The sequence below is a fragment of the Aquarana catesbeiana genome, linkage group LG07, assembly GCF_042186555.1.
Source record: "Aquarana catesbeiana isolate 2022-GZ linkage group LG07, ASM4218655v1, whole genome shotgun sequence".
Lineage (NCBI taxonomy): Eukaryota > Metazoa > Chordata > Amphibia > Anura > Ranidae > Aquarana > Aquarana catesbeiana.
In genome coordinates, this window is record NC_133330.1 from 330,488,400 (window position 1) to 330,509,221 (window position 20,822).

Here is a 20,822-nt window from a genome sequence, read left to right on the forward strand (position 1 = left end):
TCCTAATATGCATTACACACTCATGTCCCCTGCATTCTGTGCATACGACTCACAGGCTCCATTCACATCTAGGCATTCCTGATCACGGGCGGAATTGCAGCGATTCTGCCCGCGATTCCCAAATCGCCGCAAATCGTGTGACGCGCTTGCGATCCAGTTACTTTCAGTGGCGCCCCAAGCGCAATTGTCAGCCGACAAATGGCAGCAAAATCATGCAAACAGAATCGTGGCATGCCTGTCGCCCAAAAGGAGTTCCGAAACTCCTTTTGTGGGCGACAGGCGTCCCGCGATTCTGTTTCTCCCAGGTGTGAATGGAGCCACAATTTGGCCACACTCACTGTTCACTGTGGCGCACTAAGCTGCATTACTACTCTCCTTGGGGCACCCAAAAGTGTCCCAGGTTTTTTTACAATCTTATAGTATATACTAAAAAAAAAAATTAAAAAAAACATGCCGTGCGGCGTTTGGGTTTGACTTGAAGAAAAGGTGGCAACCTTACTCACTCCATCCACAGTGCATTGCAGACCTAACACCCCTTTCACACTGAGCTGTGGCCACATTAGTGCTAAAGCACGCTCGTTTTAGTGGTGCCTTAGCGCTGTTTAAGCGGTGCTTTTCGCCCACTAACAGGGGAATTTTAACCCCTGCTAGTGGCTGAAGAAGGGGATAAAAGCGCCCGTGTTGCAGCACTTCCGAAACGCTTTTTCAGGCGCTTTGGAAGTGCTGCCCATTAATTTCAATGAGCAGGGCGTTTTGGGAGCTCTGTATACAGAGGACTTTTCCTAACGTCCCGCAAGCGCACCGCCCCAGTGTGAAAAGACACACTGAAATGAATGGGAGGTGGTTTCAGGTGCTATTTAGAGGCTCTTTCTAGCGCTAAAACGCCTGAAAACCTCCTCGGTGTGAAGGGGGTCTTAGGCTGTTCCATGTAAACAAGGCCCAGCAGCAATGGTGCTGATTATAGTAAATATTATAAACAATAATACAGTTATTACAGTATTTTAACCTAATCAAAAATGTCTATCCCATCTCAGGAAACTGCTGTGCTCACACTCCAGGCCTCACTGCAGGCCTAAGGCTGCTCTATGTAAACAAGGCCCAAGAGCAATGATTATATATATATACCATAATGGCGCTGATTATAGTAAATATTATAAACAATAATACAGTTATTATTCAGGCTCCTGTTTGCTTTTCCACACCCAACAGCGAGTACAAGTGTGTCACCAGTCAGTGACTTTACTCACTGAATTCTGAGGTGAAAGTTGACATATTTTTGGACAAATCTTGTGCAGGGTGATGGAATGTGTGGCTGACATTTGCCTTCCTCTACAAAACTAGGTCTATCCCCCCCCCCCCTTCTCTCTCTCTCTCTCTCTCCCCTTGCAGTCCCCGTTCCCCTCAGACTTCTTGTGGTTTGCTGTGTTCTGTGAGGGGAGGTTTTGGCGCCCTTTGTCAGGCTGTGAGGCTGAGGCAGGCTTCTCTTTGCCCTCTAGGCCGCACAGTTCAGCAGCTCGCTCTCCCTCTCTCTCACTCACTCGCAAACTCTCCCCCTTGCTCTGCTCCATTTTACTTTCTTTTTTGTGTCTCAGGACACAAACAGAACTTTGAAGCAGTGGAAAGTTTATGTAAATAAAACAATATTATAAAAAAATAAAATAGAAATAATAGAGAGGAAAGTGAAAGGCTACAAGCTCAGGAATCTCATGCCGTTGCCAGCCAAGTCTGGACCTACAAACTGCAATGTGTTTTTTTATTCCTCGGTCGCTCAGTTTTTTAGTTATGAATACTTGAAAAAGTACTTTTTGGCTCAACTTTATTGGCTCGGTATGGCAGTTTGGCTTGCTTGTTCGAAGGGTTAATGTTAGCGTCTCCCCACACCAGTTCTTTGTCGTAAACGTTTATTTCAACTGGCTTTCATTGTTTTTTTTAGAAAAACGGACGTAATTTATTATAGAAACGGCAGGATTGGTACGCCGTTGTAATAGCAGAGCGTGTTCTTGCAACGCAAGCTTCAGCTTTGCCCTGTTTGCTAGGTTTGTGGCGGATTCACTAAGACCCCGTTCACAACTGTGCGATTTGTCACACACGGCAAAAGGAATCTGTTTATTGTCTATGACATGCACAGCAGGAGGAACCCCATTAATGTCTATGACATGCACGACAAGAGGAACCCCATTATTGTCTATGACATGCACGACAAAAGGAACCCCACTACCTTCTATTACATGCACAGTAGGAGGAACCCCATTAATGTCTATGGCATGCACAGCAGGAGGAACCCCATTAATGTCTATGAAATGCACAGCAGGAGGAACCCCATTAATGTCTATGAAATGCACAAAATGAGGAATCACATTATTGTCTATGACATGCATGACAAGAGGAACCCCATTATTGTCTATGACATGCACGACAGAAGGTAACCCATTTATTGTCTACAACCTGCATGACAAGAGGGACACCACTGTTGTCTATGACATGCACAACCAAAGGAACCCCATTATTGTCTATGACATGCACAACCAAAGGAACCCCATTATTTTCTATGACATGCACAGCAAGAGGAACCCATTCATATCTATAAAATGCACAGCAGGAGGAATCCCATTATTGTCTATGACATGCTTGACATGAGGAACCCCATGATTTTGACATGCACAGCAAGAGGAACCCCCATTATTGTCTATGATATGGACAACAAGGGGATCCCATTATTGTCTATGACATGCACTAAAAGAGGAATTCTATTATTGCCTACAACATGCATGACAAGAGGAACCCCATTATTGTCTATAACAAGAGGAACCCTATTACTGTCTATGACATGCATGACAAGAGGGACCCCATTATTGTCTATGACATGCACGACAGAAAGTACCTAATTTATTGTCTACAACCTGCATGACAAGAGGGACCCCATTGTTGTCTATGACATGCACAACCAAAGGAACCCCATTATTGTCTATGACATGAAAGACAAGAGGAACCCCTTTATTGCCTATGCCATACATGACAAGGGGTATCCCATTGTTGTCTATAACATGCACAGCAGGAGGAACCCCATTATTGTCTATGACATGCACAGCACTAGGGACCCCATTAATATCTATGACATGGTTTACACGAGGAACCCCATTTTTGTCTATGACATGCACAACAGGAGGAACCCTATTAATGTCTATGACACGCTTGACAAGAGGAACCCCATGATTTTGGCATGCACAGCATTGTCTACGATATGGACAACAAGGGGATCCCATTATTGTCTATGACATGCACTGAAAGAGGAATTCTATTATTGCCTACTACATGCATGACAAGAGGAACCCATTATTGTCTATGACATGCAGAACAAGAGAAACCCCATTATGCTCTATGCATGCATAGCAGGAGGAACCCCATTAAGGTCCATGACATGCACAACAAGAGAAACCCCATTGTTGTCTATAACATGCACAGCAGGAGGAACCCCATTATTGTCTATGACCTGCTTGACAAGAGGAACCCCATTATTGTCTATGATATGGACAACAAGGGGGATCCCATTATTGTCTATGACATGCACTATTATTGTCTACAACATGCATGACAAGATGAATCCCATCATTATCTACATGTAGAAGAAAAGGAACCCCAATTAGTGTCTATAAAATGAATGTCAAGAGGAACCCCATTTTTACCTTTGACATACATCACAAGGGGAATTCCATTTTTGTCTATGACATACAAGAAAAGAGGAATCCCGTTACTGTCTACAACACGCATGACAAGAGGAACCCCATTGTTGTCTACAACATGCATGACAAAAGGAACCGCATTATTGTCTACAACATGGTTAAAAAGAGTGCTCCCCTTTGGGGTAAATTTACTAAAACTGTAGCGTTTAAAATCTGGTGCAGCTGTGTTTGGTACCTAATTGGTTTCTTTGAATAGCTGCACCAGATTTTTCACGCTCCAGTTTTAGTAAATCTCCCCCCAATGGGGGAGATTTACTAAAACTGGAGCACTCAGAATCTGGTGCAGCTGTGCATGGTAACCAATCAGCTTCCAGGCTTTTGTCAAGGATTAATTGAACAAGCTGATTGGCTACCATGCGCAGCTGCACCAGATTTTGCACTCTCCAATTTTAGTAAATCAACCCCAAAGGGGCAGATTTACTAAAACTGGAACACTCAGAATCTGGTGCAGCTGTGCATGGGAGCCAGTCAGCTTCTAACCTTAGCTTGTTCAATTAAGCTTTGACAATAAAAACTGGAAGCTGATTGGTTTCTATGCAGAGCTGCACCAGATTTTGCACTCTCCAGTTTTAGTAAATCAACCCCACTGTGTTCTAATATATACAACTGGACTAAATTATGTTTTTTTTTTGTTTTTTTTTAATTCCTTTGAGTGGTAATTTACTATCTTTTACCAACCAATCAGAATTCCGACTGCTTAAATCAAACCAGTACAAGACAGATTCTGATTGGCTGCTAAAAATGTACTGTACTTAAGAATAAGAACTTTTTATTGAAGAAGGCCGTAGAGCAAATACAATGCAAAAAGGCAAAAAAAATCAATTTGCGTCCTGGGAAAAAAAAAAAAAAGGCGACACTATAGCTTTTTATTGAGCTGTTAAAGTGGAAATATGAAGGCGGATCAGTCAGGAGGGGTCCTGGGGAGGCTTTGCCTCGAATGCCCGCTGGAAATAACTTCTTCCCGGGCTTCTCCTGGCTCCCTGCCCGGTATTGCATTTACTATCCACTATATGCTAACTACTTCCACATATATAGATAGAATTATATGGGAGAGCAGGTCACAGGGGTGTCCTGAGTACACCTCATGCTCGAAAATAACTTTGTGGCCAATGCAAGTGGGGTTGAAGGGGGGGGGGGGGGTACAACAACACAGCATTTTGCAATTACCGTTAACTACCATGTGCAAAAAAAAAAAAGTTATTGGAATTTGCAAACTTTTCGTAGCGACAGTATTTTTTTTTATTCCAGTTGCGGCTCGGGTTTCCAGTGAGACGTGAAGTTTTGCAAAATAAACAAAAAGAAAGGGAAAGTTATTAAAGGCGGCGGGGGGGGGGGGGGGGATAAGAGGGGGGGTGGAGTTGTGCAGCTGTCACAATATTCAGCCTATGGAAAGATGTTTGTGATTGCAAGGCGGAGATAAATCACTCTTGAAAGGTTCTCCAAGGAAAGTTATGGCCTCCATTGCCCCATCTAATAGACACCCTGTAACCTTCTTATATGCAAACTGCAAAAAGCATTTCAGGAGATGCAATGATTAATGCGTGATTTATAATAGCAAGGGGAAGAATGCAAAGATCAGAGGCTGGCTCCTAATTACAGGGAAGGATGGGGGGGGGGGGGGGTTGGGGCCCTTCTCTGCTGTTAAAAGTCACTAATGTATGGAGCTGTAAGAGGTATAGCACACACATTCATAAATATATATATATATATATATACATGCAGAAGGACGCAGCACCTCTCTGCAGCCTGGAGAGTACATAATGATAAATAGCACTGCATGCACTGACTGGCAGTTTATATATTTGAATCTATCGATCGCTAATGTACATGCACTGTGGAATATTCCTTCTCACAGGACGACCCATTGAAGACACAGCGTTCTCACCTATTGCACAGCACAGGATGATAATGTAACCCACGCAACGCCAAGACAAGCTCTGTATATACCGTACGCCATGGCCACTGACGCAGCACATTTTGCACAGAATAGAACAATGCTATAGTGCAGGTCTGCATGGGTTGTTGTCTTGGCGTATTAATTATTTAGAGCTCTGTACAAAATTATATGGAAAGGTTACCTGCTGCCCTGCATCATGACCAGCCACACTGGGATCCTGGATGTGACAAACTTTGTACATTGTATTGGTAAATGTTGTACATTGTAAAGGATACAATGTTGCGTTGTGTATCATAACACCTAAACCCCTAATATTATTTGTATTATTACGTTATTATTATACAGGATTTATATACCAACAGTTTGTGTAGCGCTTGAATGTTTTTCTGCTCGTTTCCCTACGCCTTTCTACGCTCAACATGCAGAGTCCTATTCTATTTGTCCTCATTCACAATTGCACATTTAGTCCTCCTACTCTCTACACCAGGGGTCTCCAAACTTTCTAAACAAAGGGCCAGTTTACTATCATTCAGACTTTAGAGGGGCCGGACTGTGGCCAGTAAGAGTAAAAAAGGTCCTAGTGTCAGTAACAACGCCCCATCCTTTGGGTCAATGGGAGGTACAGTATAGTGCCCCATCCTTTGGATCTGTTAGAGGTATAGTGCCCCATCATTGGCTTCAGTGGGAGGAACAGTGCCCCATCATTGGCTTTAGTTGGAGGAATAGTGTCCCATTATTGGTATCAGTGGGAGAAATAGTGTCCTGCAATTGCCACCAGTGGGAGGAATAGTGTCTCATCATTGGTATCAGTGGGAGGAATAGTGTCCCATCATTGGTGCCAGTGGGAGGAATAGTGTCCCATCATTGGTATCAGTGGGAGGAATAGTGTCCAACCATTGGCACAAGTGGGAGGAATAGTGTCCCATCATTGGCACCAGTGGGAGGAATAGTGTCCCATCATGGGTATCAGTGGGAGGAATAGTGTCTCATCATTGATGCCAGTGGGAGGAATAGTGTCCCACCATTGGCACAAGTGGGAGGAATAGTGTCCCATCATTGGCACCAGTGGGAGGAATAGTGTCTCATCATTGGCACCAGTGGGAGGAATAGTGTCCCATCATTGGCACCAGTGAGAGGAATAGTGTCCCATCATTGGCACCAGTGGGAGGAATAGTGCCCCAAGAGCCAGATAAAGGCAAGCAGAGGGCCGCATCTGGCCCCCGGGCCACAGTTTGGAGGCCAGGTGGGCAACAAGGATTGATGGACACACAGCCGCAGCTTGTGAGCGTGCCTGCTTGGGTGCCCCCAGTGCCCCCGGCAGGAGAGAGGGGCCAGGAGCACCAGTGGGGGACCCGAGAAGAGAAGAACCCTGGCTGCTGTGTGCAAAACCACTACACAGAGCAGGTAAGTATAAAATGTTTGTTATTTTGGAACAAACAAAGCTTTAGTATTACTTTAAAATGTATTCAATATCCACAAAGGATGTAAATCCATATTTGTGTGCACCAAATGCCATTGCATCATCACTGTGCTGTTCGAGAGCACAGCTGTGGGAGGGGCTCAGAAGGCTCCACCCACTACAGGTTGCCTGCAGAAAACTACAGGAGGGGGCGGAGACAAGACCAGTCTTCCTGCACAAGGAGAGAGAGCAGCAGTGAGCGGTCTTTATTACAGAAAGTCTCACACTGGATTACTGTACAGATCTAGAAGAAATACACAAAGCTCACCAAGGTTCGAGAAGAATACATATAATAAATGAAATCAGACAATATTTGCTTAGTCTAGATTTCACCTTGTGAATGGGACCTAAAGTGCATTTTTTGCATTCATTTTAATGGGCTGCCCTACGTGCGGCAAAGTAGCCCACGTAGTCTTTTGCCACATTCATTTTTGCGCATTTTTTTTTTTTACCTTGCTACGTTTGGGATGCCATTAACAATGAATGGCCCCACAAACGCGACACACTGTTTTACCGTAAAGATGCGAAGGGGGCCTTGCGGATCTGAACGGTGCGCTAGAATATGCTCATAAACACCAACACCAAAATAAATAAAAAACACTGTAAGGCTGCTTTCACACTGGAGCGGGTGGGCATTGACGGTAAAACGATGCTAGTTTTAGCGGCAATTTACTGTCGTTTTAGGGGCGCTATTCGATTCAGCCGCTAGCAGATCGCTATTAACCCCCGCTAGCGGCCGAATAAAGGGTTAATGAGCCCGTGTAGCGCCGCTGCTGAATCGCTTTGCAGGCGCTCCAGCAGCGGTGCCCATTCATTTCAATAGGCAGGAGCGGTGGAGGAACAATGTATACATCGCCCCAAAGATGCTGCTTGCAGGACTCTTTTTTAACGTCCTGCTGGCGCAGCGTCCCAGTGTGAAAGCACGCTGGCTTTCACACTGGGTCTGCAGGGGAGGTGTGTTACAGGCGCTTTACAGGCACTATTTTTAGCCCCAAAGCTCCTGAAAAACGCCTCCAGTGTGAAAGGGGTCTTATGCGGCGTACACACGGTCGGACTTTTCGTCTACAAAAGGCTGACGGACTAAAGCTGGCTGACAATCCGATCGTGTGTGGGCTTCCCCGGACTTTCAGCGGACTTTTCCAGCCGCAAATCTGATGGACTTTAGATTTGGAACATGCTTCAAATCTTTACGTCGTAACTCCGCCGGACCCAGAAATCCGCTCGTCTGTGTGCTAGTCCGACGGACAAAAACCCACACTAGGGCAGCTATTGGCTACTGGCTATCAACTTCCTTAGGCCCCTTTCACACGTGCGGACCGTATGTCTGTATTTCATCCATCCGTTTTTGGATGAAATACGGACATACATGCATCCCTATGGGATAGCGGGTGTCAGCGGATGTACATCCGCTGACACCCGATGTTGTCCGCCTCCGCTCTCGTCCGATTCTGCGGACGGAAGAAAATCCTATTTTTCTATCCGTCTGCAGAGCGGATCGGAGGAACACGGACAGACGGTCCGTGTTCCTCCGATCCCCCATAGGGGAGAGCGGAGATCTGACAGGGCGGTCCCTGCACAGTGTGCGGGTCCCGCCCTGTCATCTGCCTGCTCAGCTGGGGAAAGCGGAGCGATCCCCGCTGAGCAGCGGATAAAAACGGGGCGGATCAACACGGATCCGTCCCGTGTGAAAGGGGCCTTATTTTAGTCCGGTGTATGTCATCACGTACGAATCCGTCGGACTTTTGTGTGATCGTGTGTAGGCAAGTCCGTTCGTAAGAAAGTCTGCCGCAAGTCCGCCAAAAGTCCGACAAAAGTCTGTCGAAAGTCTGTCGGACAGGCTGTCGGACTTTTGTAGACGATAGTCCGACCGTGTGTACGGGGCATAAGACTCCATTCACATCAATACGTTTTTTCATGCTTTTTTCAGAAAAGCAGGACATTTGTTAACATGGGTTCCTATGGAACACGTTCACATCAATGCATTTTTGTGCCTCTGCATTTTTTTGGAAAGGGTCAGGGGCTTTTTTTAAATGCCAAACGTTGCTTTTTTCGGTTCAATAGACTTCTATGGAGAAGCTGCAGAAAAGCATATAGTGTGTTTTTTTACCGCGATTTGCGTTTTTTTAAATCTGCCCTATAACAAATTTTCCACATTTTAAAAAAAGCATAAAAACACAAATCGCGGCAAAAAAAGCATCAAAAAGCAGTGCAAAAAGGCTCAAAAGCAACATGCATAGGATGTGAATCGAGCCTAACGCTGTTCCAATCTAAACTCGCCGTTTTGTTTCGGCCTGGTTCACACCTATGCAGTTTGCTTTTGATCTGTTTCTGCGGTGCTTTTTTTGCGGTGCGTTTTGCGTTTTTGAACACGGGTTCTGGACAAGTCACCTGACCCTTTTCCAAAAACGCAGCGGCTGAAAAAAAAGCATAGATGTGAACGTGTCCCATAGGAAACCGTGTCAAATGGACTGCAGTGTGTTTCTGCAAAAAGCACCAAAGAAAACGCATAGACGTGAACCAGGCCTAACACCTGCGTTTAAGAGCCCTAAGGCTAGGTTCACACCTGTGGGAGTGGCGCCGCTGCGGGACCGCACAAAAACCTGCAGCTGCAACCTCCCGTACAGAAAAAAAAAGTGGGACTTGCGGGCGTGTGCCTTTAATCCTAATGGCACGCCGCCTGCACTGGAAATCGCACCCGAACCGTGCTGTAATCCGGGCTGTGATTTCCAAGGAAGTGCAGGGACTTCTTTCCTGCGTTTTCACGGGACACGGCAGCCCATTTAAAGAAATAGGCTGCCATTCCCTGTGCAAAACCGCAACCGTATATATGAAGCTAGTCTAAGGCAACATTTGCACCATAGCAATTTATAAACACATGCAAAAATCATGTGTTTTTTTTTGTGCGCCTTTTTTTACGAAACTTTACGAAATGTTGCTGTATATTTATCATGTGACCACGGAATAAAACTTTTGGACCCTTTCGAAGGGAATCCTTGGTGTTCTGGTAACATTTTTTTTCACTTTACGAAACGCAGTGTCGCGTTTGCAGTGCCATTCCTTGAATGTGGAACGCAGACGCGCGCAAAAACATGCAACAAACATGGTGGGGGGGGGGGGCGATTTGCAAAAAAAAATGTAAAAGCTACACAAGCTACTTTGCCGCGCGTAGGGTGGCCTACAAAATTAAACCGGGTGACCTATGTGCGTTGTGCGGAAAAAAAAAAAAGCGCATTTGTGAAAATGCTAAATGTGAATGGGGCCTAATGCATTCTCTTTGCACTGTGCATATCTGCACTGGTCAGAGATGACTTGCACGTCTCAGGCCGCAGGAAGGGGCCCCCCCTAGCTCCGCACATTCCCAGCAAACTTCATGCGAAGTCTGGCTGCGAAAAGACACAGCACAGCCTCTGCCAACCCTGATTGGCCTTCACACCCATCCGTCAAGCGCGTCCCGGAACTGGATTGGCCAAAGCGCAACTTTCGCTCAGCTCCGTCTAGACTTGAGCCGCGCCCCCTCACTCTGTACCCCAGGGCCTGATTGGCCACATTCCCCATCCTTCACGCGCGTCCCGGAAGCGGATTGGCTTAAAGCGCACGGTCTAGACTCATCCTCCCCAGGCCGGGGGAAGGAGGCGGCGCTAATGCTGCTGCTGCTTTGCTTGCTGCTCCCCCTCTCCTCTCCTCTCCTCTCCTCTCCAGCACTTCTCCCCTCCCTCCTCCCCCCCCCCCGGCCGAGATCGAGCAATTGCAAAATGTGCCGAGCTCAGCAATTCTCCAGATGCACTAAAAAGAAAAGGAAATACACCCTGAGTTTTTTTTTTTGGTGCATGAATCTTCCGCAGCACCTCACCCTTCCCTGCACCACACACAGCCATCTGCACCCCACCTACCCCACCCCAGGCATGCCCCCACCAACATGCATACACAATACAAAAATAGAGAAAAGTGAATTGCAATTCACGTACCATGGTGCATGCAAAGTGTGCGGTACTGGGGGGGCTTTACATGGCTCGGGTCGGTGGTGGCTTCATTTTTCTCACACCTTTTACAACAGTCTGCAAAGTTGGCAGCAGCCCGGAAGGAGGAGGAGAAGGCTGGGCACAGGCACTTCCTCCGGGTGGCCGGTGGGGGGCGCTCTGCTCTGCCTTGGAGGGATTAGCATTTATTTTTGGCCGGCTGATCCAGGATAGAGGAGGGGGGGGAGGGGAGGCGGAGGGCACTTTGCACAAGTTGCAATCTCTCCCTTCTGTTTCCGCAATCGCTGCGATTTGCATAGTTTGCAGGGATCAGCCAATGGGAGGCCGGGGCAAGGTTCTCCGGGGAGGGAGGGAGGGGCAGAGGCACAGGGAGGGGGTGCAGTGTGCTTAGAGCTGCAGGCTGGACATTGCTTCAGTCCCTTCTCCTCTCCAAAGACAGCCAATGACACGCCAGGTGCAGCTGGTATTCCAGTTCTAGGTGGGCTCAGGCAGGATTTGGGCGGGTCAAAGTGGACCTAAAACTTTTTTCTTCTGTAGGTTAAGGAAGGGTTAAAAATAAATGCACCCTAAGGCCGCATTTTCAAGGAAGGGTCAAAAATAAATGCACCCTAATGCCGTTATGGCACCAGCGTGGCGCATCACTTTTTTTTAGCACATGCATTTACTTGAATGTGCTTCCATGTGCGTGACAAACGTGCCAAAGTGTCTTCTGCACCTTTTTTTTTTGCAGGTTAAGGAAGGGTTAAAAATAAATGCACCCTAATGCCATTATGGCACCAGCGCGGCGCATCACTTTTTTTTAGCACATGCATTTACTTGAATGGGCTTCCGTATGCGTGACAAACGCGCCAGGGTAGCTTCTGCACATTTTTTTTTTTTTGCAGGTTAAGGAAGCGTTAAAAATAAATGCACCCTAAGACCGCATTGGCAAGGAAGGGTTAAAAATAAATGCAGCCTATGGCCGCATTCGCAAGGAAGGGTTTAAAAAGATATGCACCCTAAGGCGATAATCGCACCTGCGCGACGCATCACTTTTTTTTTAGCACATGCATTTACTTGAATGGGCTTCCATGTGCATGACAAATGCGCACAAGTAGCTTCTGCACTTTTTTTTTTTTGCAGGTAAGGAAGGCTTAAAAATAAATGCACCCTAAGGCCACATTTGCAAGGAAGGGTTAAAAATAAATGCACCCTAAGGACGTAATTACACCTGCGTGAAACATCACTTTTTTTTAGCACATGCATTTACTTGAATGTGCTTCCATGTGCGTGACAAACGTGCCAAAGTGTCTTCTGCACCTTTTTTTTTTGCAGGTTAAGGAAGGGTTAAAAATAAATGCACCCTAATGCCGTTATGGCACCAGCGCGGCGCATCACTTTTTTTTAGCACATGCATTTACTTGAATGGGCTTCCGTATGCGTGACAAACGTGCCAAGGTAGCTTCTGCACTTTTTTTTTTTTTTTGCAGGTTAAGGAAGGGTTTAAAATAAATGCACCCTAAGACCGCATTGGCAAGGAAGGGTTAAAAATAAATGCAACCTATGGCTGCATTCGCAAGGAAGGATTTAAAAATAAACGCACCCTAAGGCGATAATCGCACCTGCGCGACGCATCACTTTTTTTTAGCACATGCATTTACTTGAATGGGCTTCCATGTGCATGACAAACACGCCAAAGTAGCTTCTGCACCATTTTTTTTTTTTTGCAGGTTAAGGAAGGGTTAAAAATAAATGCACCCTAAGACCGCATTCGCAAGCAAGGGTTTAAATATAAATGCACCCTAAGACTGCATTTGCAGGGAAGGGTTAAAAATAAATGCACCCTATGGCCATATTTGCAAGGAAGGGTTAAAAATAAACGCACCCTAAGGCCGTAATCGCACCTGCGCGACGCATCACTTTTAGCACATGCATTTACTTGAATGGGCTTCCGTGTGCATGACAAAAGCACCAAAGTAGCTTCTGCACTTTTTTTTTTTGCAGGTTAAGGAAGGGTTAAAAATAAATGCACCCTAAGACCGCATTTGCAAGGAAGGGTTAAAAATAAATGCAACCTATGGCTGCATTCGCAAGGAAGGATTTAAAAATAAACGCACCCTAAGGCGATAATCGCACCTGCGCGACGCATCACTTTTTTTTAGCACATGCATTTACTTGAATGGGCTTCCATGTGCATGACAAACACGCCAAAGTAGCTTCTGCACCATTTTTTTTTTTTTTTGCAGGTTAAGGAAGGGTTAAAAATAAATGCACCCTAAGACCGCATTCGCAAGCAAGGGTTTAAAAATAAATGCACCCTAAGACTGCATTTGCAGGGAAGGGTTAAAAATAAATGCACCATTTCCAAGGAAGGGTTAAAAATAAATGCACCCTATGGCCATATTTGTAAGGAAGGGTTAAAAATAAACGCACCCTAAGGCCGTAATCGCACCTGCGCGACGCATCACTTTTTTTTTTTAGCACATGCATTTACTTGAATGGGCTTCCGTGTGCATGACAAAAGCACCAAAGTAGCTTCTGCACTTTTTTTTTTTGCAGGTTAAGGAAGGGTTAAAAATAAATGCACCCTAAGGCTGCATTTGCAAGGAAGGGTTAAAAAATAAATGCACCCTTATGCCCCGTACACACGGTCGGATTTTCCGACGGAATATATGCGATCGGAGCGTGTTGTCGGAAACTCCGACCGTGTGTGGGCTCCATTGGACTTTTTCCATCGGATTTTCAGACACACAAAGTTTGAGAGCAGGCTATAAAATTTTCTGACAACAAAATCCGTTGTCGGAAATTCCGATCGTGTGTACACAAATCCGACACACAAAGTGCCACGCATGCTCAGAATAAATAAAGAGATGAAAGCTATTGGCTACTGCCCCATTTATAGTCCCGACGTACGTGTTTTACGTCACCGCGTTCAGAACGATCGGATTTTCCGACAACTTTGTGTGACCGTGTGTATGCAAGACAAGTTTGAGCCAACATCCGTCGGAAAAAATCCTAGGATTTTGTTGTCGGAATGTCCGATCAATGTCCGACCGTGTGTACGGGGCATTAGACCGCATTTGCAAGGAAGGGTTAAAAATAAATGCACTCTAAGGCCGTAATCGCACCTGCACGACGCATCACTTCTTTTTTTTTAGCACATGCATTTGTTTGAATGGGCTTCCGTGTGCATGACAGAAGCGCACCAAAGTAGCTTCTGCACTTTTTTTTTTTGCAGATTAAGGAAGGGTTAAAAATAAATGCACCTTAAGACCACATTTGCAAGGAAGGGTTAAAAAATTAATGCACCCTAAGACCGCATTTGCAAGGAAGAGTTTAAAAATAAACGCACCCTAATGCCCCGTACACACGGTCGGATTTTCCGATGGAAAATGTCCGATCGGAGCGTGTTGTCGGAAATTCCGACCGTGTGTGGGCTCCATCGGACATTTTCCATCGGATTTTCCGACACACAAAGTTGGAGAGCAGGAGATAAAATTTTCCGACAACAAAATCCGTTGTCGGAAATTCCGATCGTGTGTACACAAATCCGACGGACAAAGTGCCACGCATGCTCAGAATAAATAAAGAGATGAAAGCTATTGGCCACTGCCCCGTTTATAGTCCCGACGTACGTGTTTTACGTCACCGCGTTCAGAACGATCGGATTTTCCGACAACTTTGTGTGACCGTGTGTATGCAAGACAAGTTTGAGCCAACATCCGTCGGAAAAACTCCTAGGATTTTGTTGTCGGAATGTCCGATCAATGTCCGACCGTGTGTACGGGGCATAAGACTGCATTTGTAAGGAAGGGTTAAAAATAAATGCACCCTAAGGCCGTAATCGCACCTGCGCGATGCATCACTTTTTTTTTTGGAACACGCATTTACTTGAATGGGCTTCCGTCTGCATGACAAAAGCACCAAAGTAGCTTCTTTTGCAGGTTAAGGAATGGTTAAAAATAAATGCACTCTAAGATCGCCTTTGCAAGGAAGGGTTAAAAATAAATGCACCCTAATGCTGTTATGGCACCAGCACAACATATCACTTTTTTTTAAGCACATGCATTTACTTGAATGGGCTTCCGTATGCGTGACAAACGCGCTAAGGTAGCTTTTTCACTTTTTTTTTGTTGCAGTTTAAGGAAGGGTTAAAAATAAATGCACCCTATGATCGCATTTGCAAGGAAGGGTTTAAAAATAAATGCACCCTAAGGCCGTTATCGCACCTGAGCAACGCATTTTTAGCACATGCATTTACTTGAATAGGTGCCGTATGCTTGACAAACGCGCCAAGGTAGCTTCTGCACTTTTTTTTTTTGCAGGTTAAAGAAGGGTTCAAAATAAATGCACCCTAGGGCTGCATTTGCAAGGAAGGGTTTCAAAATAATGGCACTCTAAGGCCGTAACTGCGGCTGCGTGGCGCATCACTGTTTTTTAGCACATGCATTTACCTGTATGGGCTTTAGTATGCATGATAAATGCGTCAAAGCAGCTTCTGCACCTTTTTTTTTTTTTTTTTTTGCAGGTTAAGGAGGGGTTAAAAATAAATATACCCTAAGGCCGCATTTGCACCTGCGCGACGCATCACTTTTTTTAAGCACATACATTTACTTGAATGGGCTTTTGTATGCGTGACAAACGCGCCAAAGTAGCTTCATCACCTTTTTTGGGCCTTGCGCGGTTTTGCAATGTGCGCCTTTTACCGCAACAAAAGGCAGGACCGCTACACACGTTTGGAGGAACCATAAAGGCGCACTCACACCTAGGCCTTCTGAAAATTTGAGCTGAAATGCACGTTTCTGTCCGCGCTTTGGAAATACGCTAAAGGCGTGGCAAAACACGCTTGTAGGGCCATTCATTTTTTTTCAATGGCCATTATTTCCTAATGGCACCCCAAATGTGCGCATTGCACTTTGCACATTTATCAAGCATAGGACAGCGAGTGAATAGGCTGCCCTGTTCTGTCATGTAATAAAAGCATGAAAAAAATGCGTCACGTCGCACAGGTGTGAATGGGGCCTAAGCCTGCATTCGCAATGAGTTCGCACGTCACGGCTACAGCAGCCCATTTATTTGAATGGGCTGCTGTACTTGCAAGAAACAGCGCATAGAATCGCATGATGCTTAGGGGAAAGCACAGGCGTTTTGCCGATGCATGGGGAGAATTATCAAATGATATTAAGAATTAATGGCACCCCATGCGTCTGCTAAAGAGCCGGCCGTTGGGAATGCGCACAATTTTGCCAGTGTTCTTGACCTGTACAAGAGTGAACCTAGCCCAAGAATTGATGGCACCTCGTGCATCTACTAAAGAACAGTGCGTTTTGCTTGCGAGTTGGGAATGCACGCAATTTTGTAAGCGTTCTTGAACCAAAGTGAAAGTGTGAACCCAGCCTTAAACTTTTTTTTTCTCTGTAGATTAGCGAAGGGTTAAAAAACGAATAAATGCACCCATATCACAAAAAGAAAAAAATGTGCATGGATTACATTTTTACACTGCAAAGCATTGCAACCGTGATCAGGCTCCTGCAGACTATCCCTCCAGCCCCAGAACTGTACAGAGGTACCGGCGTTCGTTCGCAGGGCGGGAGAAAGTATCAGTGGACTGCGGGGTGTGGGGGCATGACAGCACTTGTGCTCCATTGAGAACTGAAGGTCCCTGTGCCTGGGTGGCATATGGGTCTTGTAGTCTTTCATTCATAGATCTGTGTGAATGGATGAGGCAGCCATGTGGGCGGTGCCATGTGCAGCAGCGCCAAATTCAAAAAGTATGTAGGCATAGCTCCCAACTGTCCCTGATTTGGAGGGACTGTCCCTGATTTGGAGGGACTGTCCCTGTTTTGAAGCAATCCCTCTGTCCCTCTTTCCTCCTCATTTGTCCCTCATTTTGGTCTGATCTCTATAGTTGTATATAAAATGCACTTTTTACTTTCAAAAAGTGTTTCCCAGTGCTAAACATTTTATCTGATTTCTAAATTGCTGCATTTGTACATTTTAAAAGCCAATATAAAGGAATAGTAGTGGTAAAAAAAAGCCCTTGTGGATTTAATTAACCTTTTTTTTTGGGTTAATTCTCCTTTAAGGGGGTGTGGCAGGGGGCGTGTCTTATGCCTACATGGGTTTGCTATTAGGTGTCCCTCATTCCCATCTCAAAATGTTGGGAGGTATGTGTAGGGTAAAGCCCCACGTGATTGAGAGGAGGGCGGTGGGTTGAAGGTGGGAGGCTGCAAAAAGACACGGGTACCATGAAACAATGTAACATAGCTGGACTTTAAAATCCCTGTGATGGTCTTAGTGGTCCTGCTAGGGAGAGTCACTCTTTGTATTTTGGTGGTTAAAGGTAGTGACAAAGTAGATTGTTGACCCAGAAAAGATATAATAGTCTTAGGGCTTAGGGCCTTTTTGGGGCAATGGAACAGCGATAGTAAAAAAAAAAAAAAAAAAAAAAAAGACAGGGCCTTAAAGTGAACCTTCAATTATTTTTTCATCTTTCCATCTATTAAATCTTCTGCCCTTCTTGTTGTTTTAACTTTGGATAGTAAAACACTTTTTTTCTGCCAGTAAATACCTTATACAGCCCACTTCCTGTTTCTTGTCTGGTCATTAGCCTAGGCTTATGACATCATGCACAGCTCTCTCTCCCACTCTTGTGAGAGTTTGCCAGGAAGACAGGGGGGGTGAGTCATACGAGGTCCAATGAGAGCTGCAGAGCTGGAGGTGTGCCTCTGTGTATCTGCGTAAATCCAGGAAGTGAACAGGCAGCAGCTTTAGCTGCCCACAGTTAAAATGGCGGCAGCCAGACTCAGTGGGAGGGAGATTTCTGCAGCATATTTGGCAAGTACAGAATCACAGTATATATAAAATAATATGCAAAGTGATTGGAGGGAAGCTTCAGAATGGCAAAGATGTTTTTATTACAAATTATGTGAGCAGACTGCAGTTCCTCTTTAAAGGACAAGTTCAAGTATATCTAAAGCCAAAATTTTTTTTTTGTTCATTTTGGATAGAGTCGGGGAGGGTGAAAACCTTTGGCAGTTTTTTTTGCCATCTGCCACTCAGCCCCCAAAACTGGGACACAGACATCAATACAAACCTGACAGCTGTTTTGTTGTTCCAATTCACCACCAATCTAGTAATTTTTTACATAATATATATATATATATAGAACCCCCCCAACTCTCCTCCCGAGCTCAAATCCAATAGGCAAAACCATCGGCCCCCCATAAGTGCCTACATACCATACCTCCTTGGACGGTGGTCACCTCCTGTGTTGTCCATTCTGCAAAGTGAGATTGTTACTTATATTCGGCATGGGGGAAAATACATCTGTGTCAATAAGTACTCTTTCAAATGGGGGGGGGGGGGGGCAAAAAGATGTGGTTGAGCCAGTGGTTTTACCACCTTCTGACCGCCCACCAAAGGCCCCTTTCACACGGGCGCCTCCATCTTGCAGATTCCGCTTGCTCAGCGGGGGGATCGCTCCACTGATCCCCACTGAGCAGGCAGGTGACAGGTCTGTGTCTGCTCACTGTACAGAGCAGACACAGTCCCGCTCTCTTCTATGGGGAAATCGGATGGAAAATAGGACCACCATCCGTCTGGCTTTTGCGTGCAGGATCGGATTGGCGGCGGGCGTCAGCAGACATCCGCAGCTCCATAGAGGAGACTGCAAAGTCCAATGAGGTTCGACCTGAAAAACGGACAGGCAGACCTGATCGGAAAGCCCATGTGAAAGGTTCCCTAAAAGTTAAAGCGATTGTAAATCTCAGACATGAAATATGAACAAAGCATATCCCTTTATAGTGTGTTGCAAATGAAAAGCACAAAGTGTGGCTTCTTTCTTTTCCAGTTTCCCCGGGTTGAAGTGAGCAGGGATGGCCGCCAACAAGGAATGCACCTTCATTGCCATCAAGCCAGATGATGTCCAGAGAGGACTCATCGGAGATATCATCAAACGCTTCGAGCAGAAGGGCTTCCAGTTGGTGGCTATGGAGTGTCAGCAAGTCAGTAAAGAGCACCTTCAACAGCACTACATTGACCTGAAGGACCGTTCCTTCCACAATGCACTGGTGGACTACATGAACTCTGGCCCCGTGGTTGCCATGGTCAGGCAGGGTTTGAAGGGTTTGAATGTGGTGAAGACTGGCCGCATCATGCTGGGAGAGACCAACCCAGTTGACTCCAAGCCCAGTACTATCAAGGGAGACTTCTGCATACAGGTTGGAAGGAACATTTGTCCCGGCAGTGACTCAGTGGAAAGTGTAGAGAAACCAAATGCCTTGTGGTTCAAAGACGATGAACAGGTTTAATACGACTGTGCCTATCAGTGGCGGTACGAGAACTGAGCTGCCCTCCGCTGGTCACCCAGTTGTCCGGTAACTGCTCCTCAAAGTATTAATAACCAGCAATTGCCTCTCTACCTTCTCATGTTCTGGCAGTTCAGAGTGAAATCACAGCACTTTTATTCCAATAAATCCTTAAAATTTTTTTAAAAAAGCACTAAGTGTAATTTCTCTCTGCTGCTTCGTTCCTCTGCTATCAGCATGAATCACTTCTGACCAGTTTTCCTGACATCAAGAGAAAATTGGTGACGGGGAAGGATTTCCAGCTGATTGACAGCCTCAGCTCTGTTCTTGTGTGCTGTGTGGAGGGGGGGTGGGGGTGTGTCTCTTCACTCCAATCAGCTCTCAGAGCTCTTCTCACTGAGCTCTCTGCCCCCCTTTTTTCTGAAAGCTCAGATAAGCTGTATACATTCTGGACTTTGAGCAGATGTAGAGGAGAGAACACTGCAGATAAACAGGTACAACTTATGTAGGAGTATTTGTTTAATCTCCTTGTATCACCTGCGGCCAGTCACTTAACTGGGTATAGGTAGGGGTTTACAACCACTTTGACATAGGTGTGCGCAGCCTATTGCATTAGGGTGTGCGCCTCAAAGCTCAAACGCATGCATGTGTATATATACTGACGGTGTCAGTAGATCAGTGGATGGTATCAGTTGGGCAGAGATTGGTGTCAGTAGTTTTTATTTTTATTATATTTTTACTATTTTATTTTATTTTTTTTTGCAATATTTTTAGGAGCCCCGTTAGGGAGCTTTGACGAAATATCTGGGGTTTAAACAGGGGGAATCTGCACAATAATTAGGGTGTGCCCAGGCACCCCTGGCACACCCTGTGCGCACGCCTATGCAATTGAATCGTTTGGGGTCTTACACATGCTATGGCCACGACACTTTGCTTCACAGCTGCAGCAAAAATGCTATCCCCTGCCACATTCAGCGGGCGGTAGTGACCCATTCAGGTGGCCAATATTTAAATAGAAAATCCCCATTTAGCTATTTAAAAAAAAACAAAAAAAAAACGGGTATTCAGTAGGTGTCAGGACCGCGTCCTGAATGCCCGGCACCCGCTGCTCTACCAAGTCACTGTAAATGGGTGGCAAGGGTTGCTGCTGATGTAAACAAGCCCAAAGGGACATATTTAAAAAGCAGCAAATTTGGCATTCACCGAACATTAACTGCAGGCAGGGCCGTCTTTAATATTGATTGGACCCTGGGCAAAAACTTCCTACGTATCAACTATTTGCAGGCAGCGTAGGCTCAAGGGGCAGCTGCTTTGGGCCCCGCAATAATGACTGGGCCTGGGGCAGCTGCCCCTTTTGCCCTATTTTAAAAGATGGCCCCGACTGCAGGTGAATCCTTCTGGTCCATGTGTTTTAAATGACAGTGATTGATTCACCACCAAAGAATGTTCTGTGAAAGTCAC

The 20,822-nt window shown here is 45.6% G+C and overlaps 2 protein-coding genes across 4 annotated transcripts in view; one reads left to right on the forward strand and one right to left on the reverse strand.

Annotated features, from left to right (window-relative positions):
• The window catches only part of NFIA (nuclear factor I A), a 672,115-nt gene that overhangs the window by 471,914 nt on the left and 179,379 nt on the right, over positions 1-20,822 (reverse strand). Inside the window, exon 1 of one of the 3 annotated variants that reach the window (XM_073593844.1) lies at positions 11,062-11,194. The exons of the other annotated variants lie outside the window; for them this stretch is intronic. Coding sequence (XP_073449945.1) covers positions 11,062-11,064 — 3 coding nt within the window. The 5' untranslated portion in view covers positions 11,065-11,194. Of the gene's footprint in view, positions 1-11,061; positions 11,195-20,822 lie in introns of those variants that run through there. 3 annotated transcript variants of the gene reach the window in all.
• Positions 18,901-19,364, forward strand: LOC141102588 (nucleoside diphosphate kinase A1-like). The gene has a single exon (XM_073591491.1). The coding sequence runs from the start codon at positions 18,930-18,932 to the stop codon at positions 19,362-19,364; it is 435 nt and encodes a 144-aa protein (XP_073447592.1). The 5' UTR covers positions 18,901-18,929.

Excerpts from the sequence above, each read along its gene's own strand:
- LOC141102588 (XM_073591491.1), top strand. The coding sequence starts at position 18,930 with ATGGCCGCCAACAAGGAATGCACCTTCATTGCCATCAAGCCAGATGAT.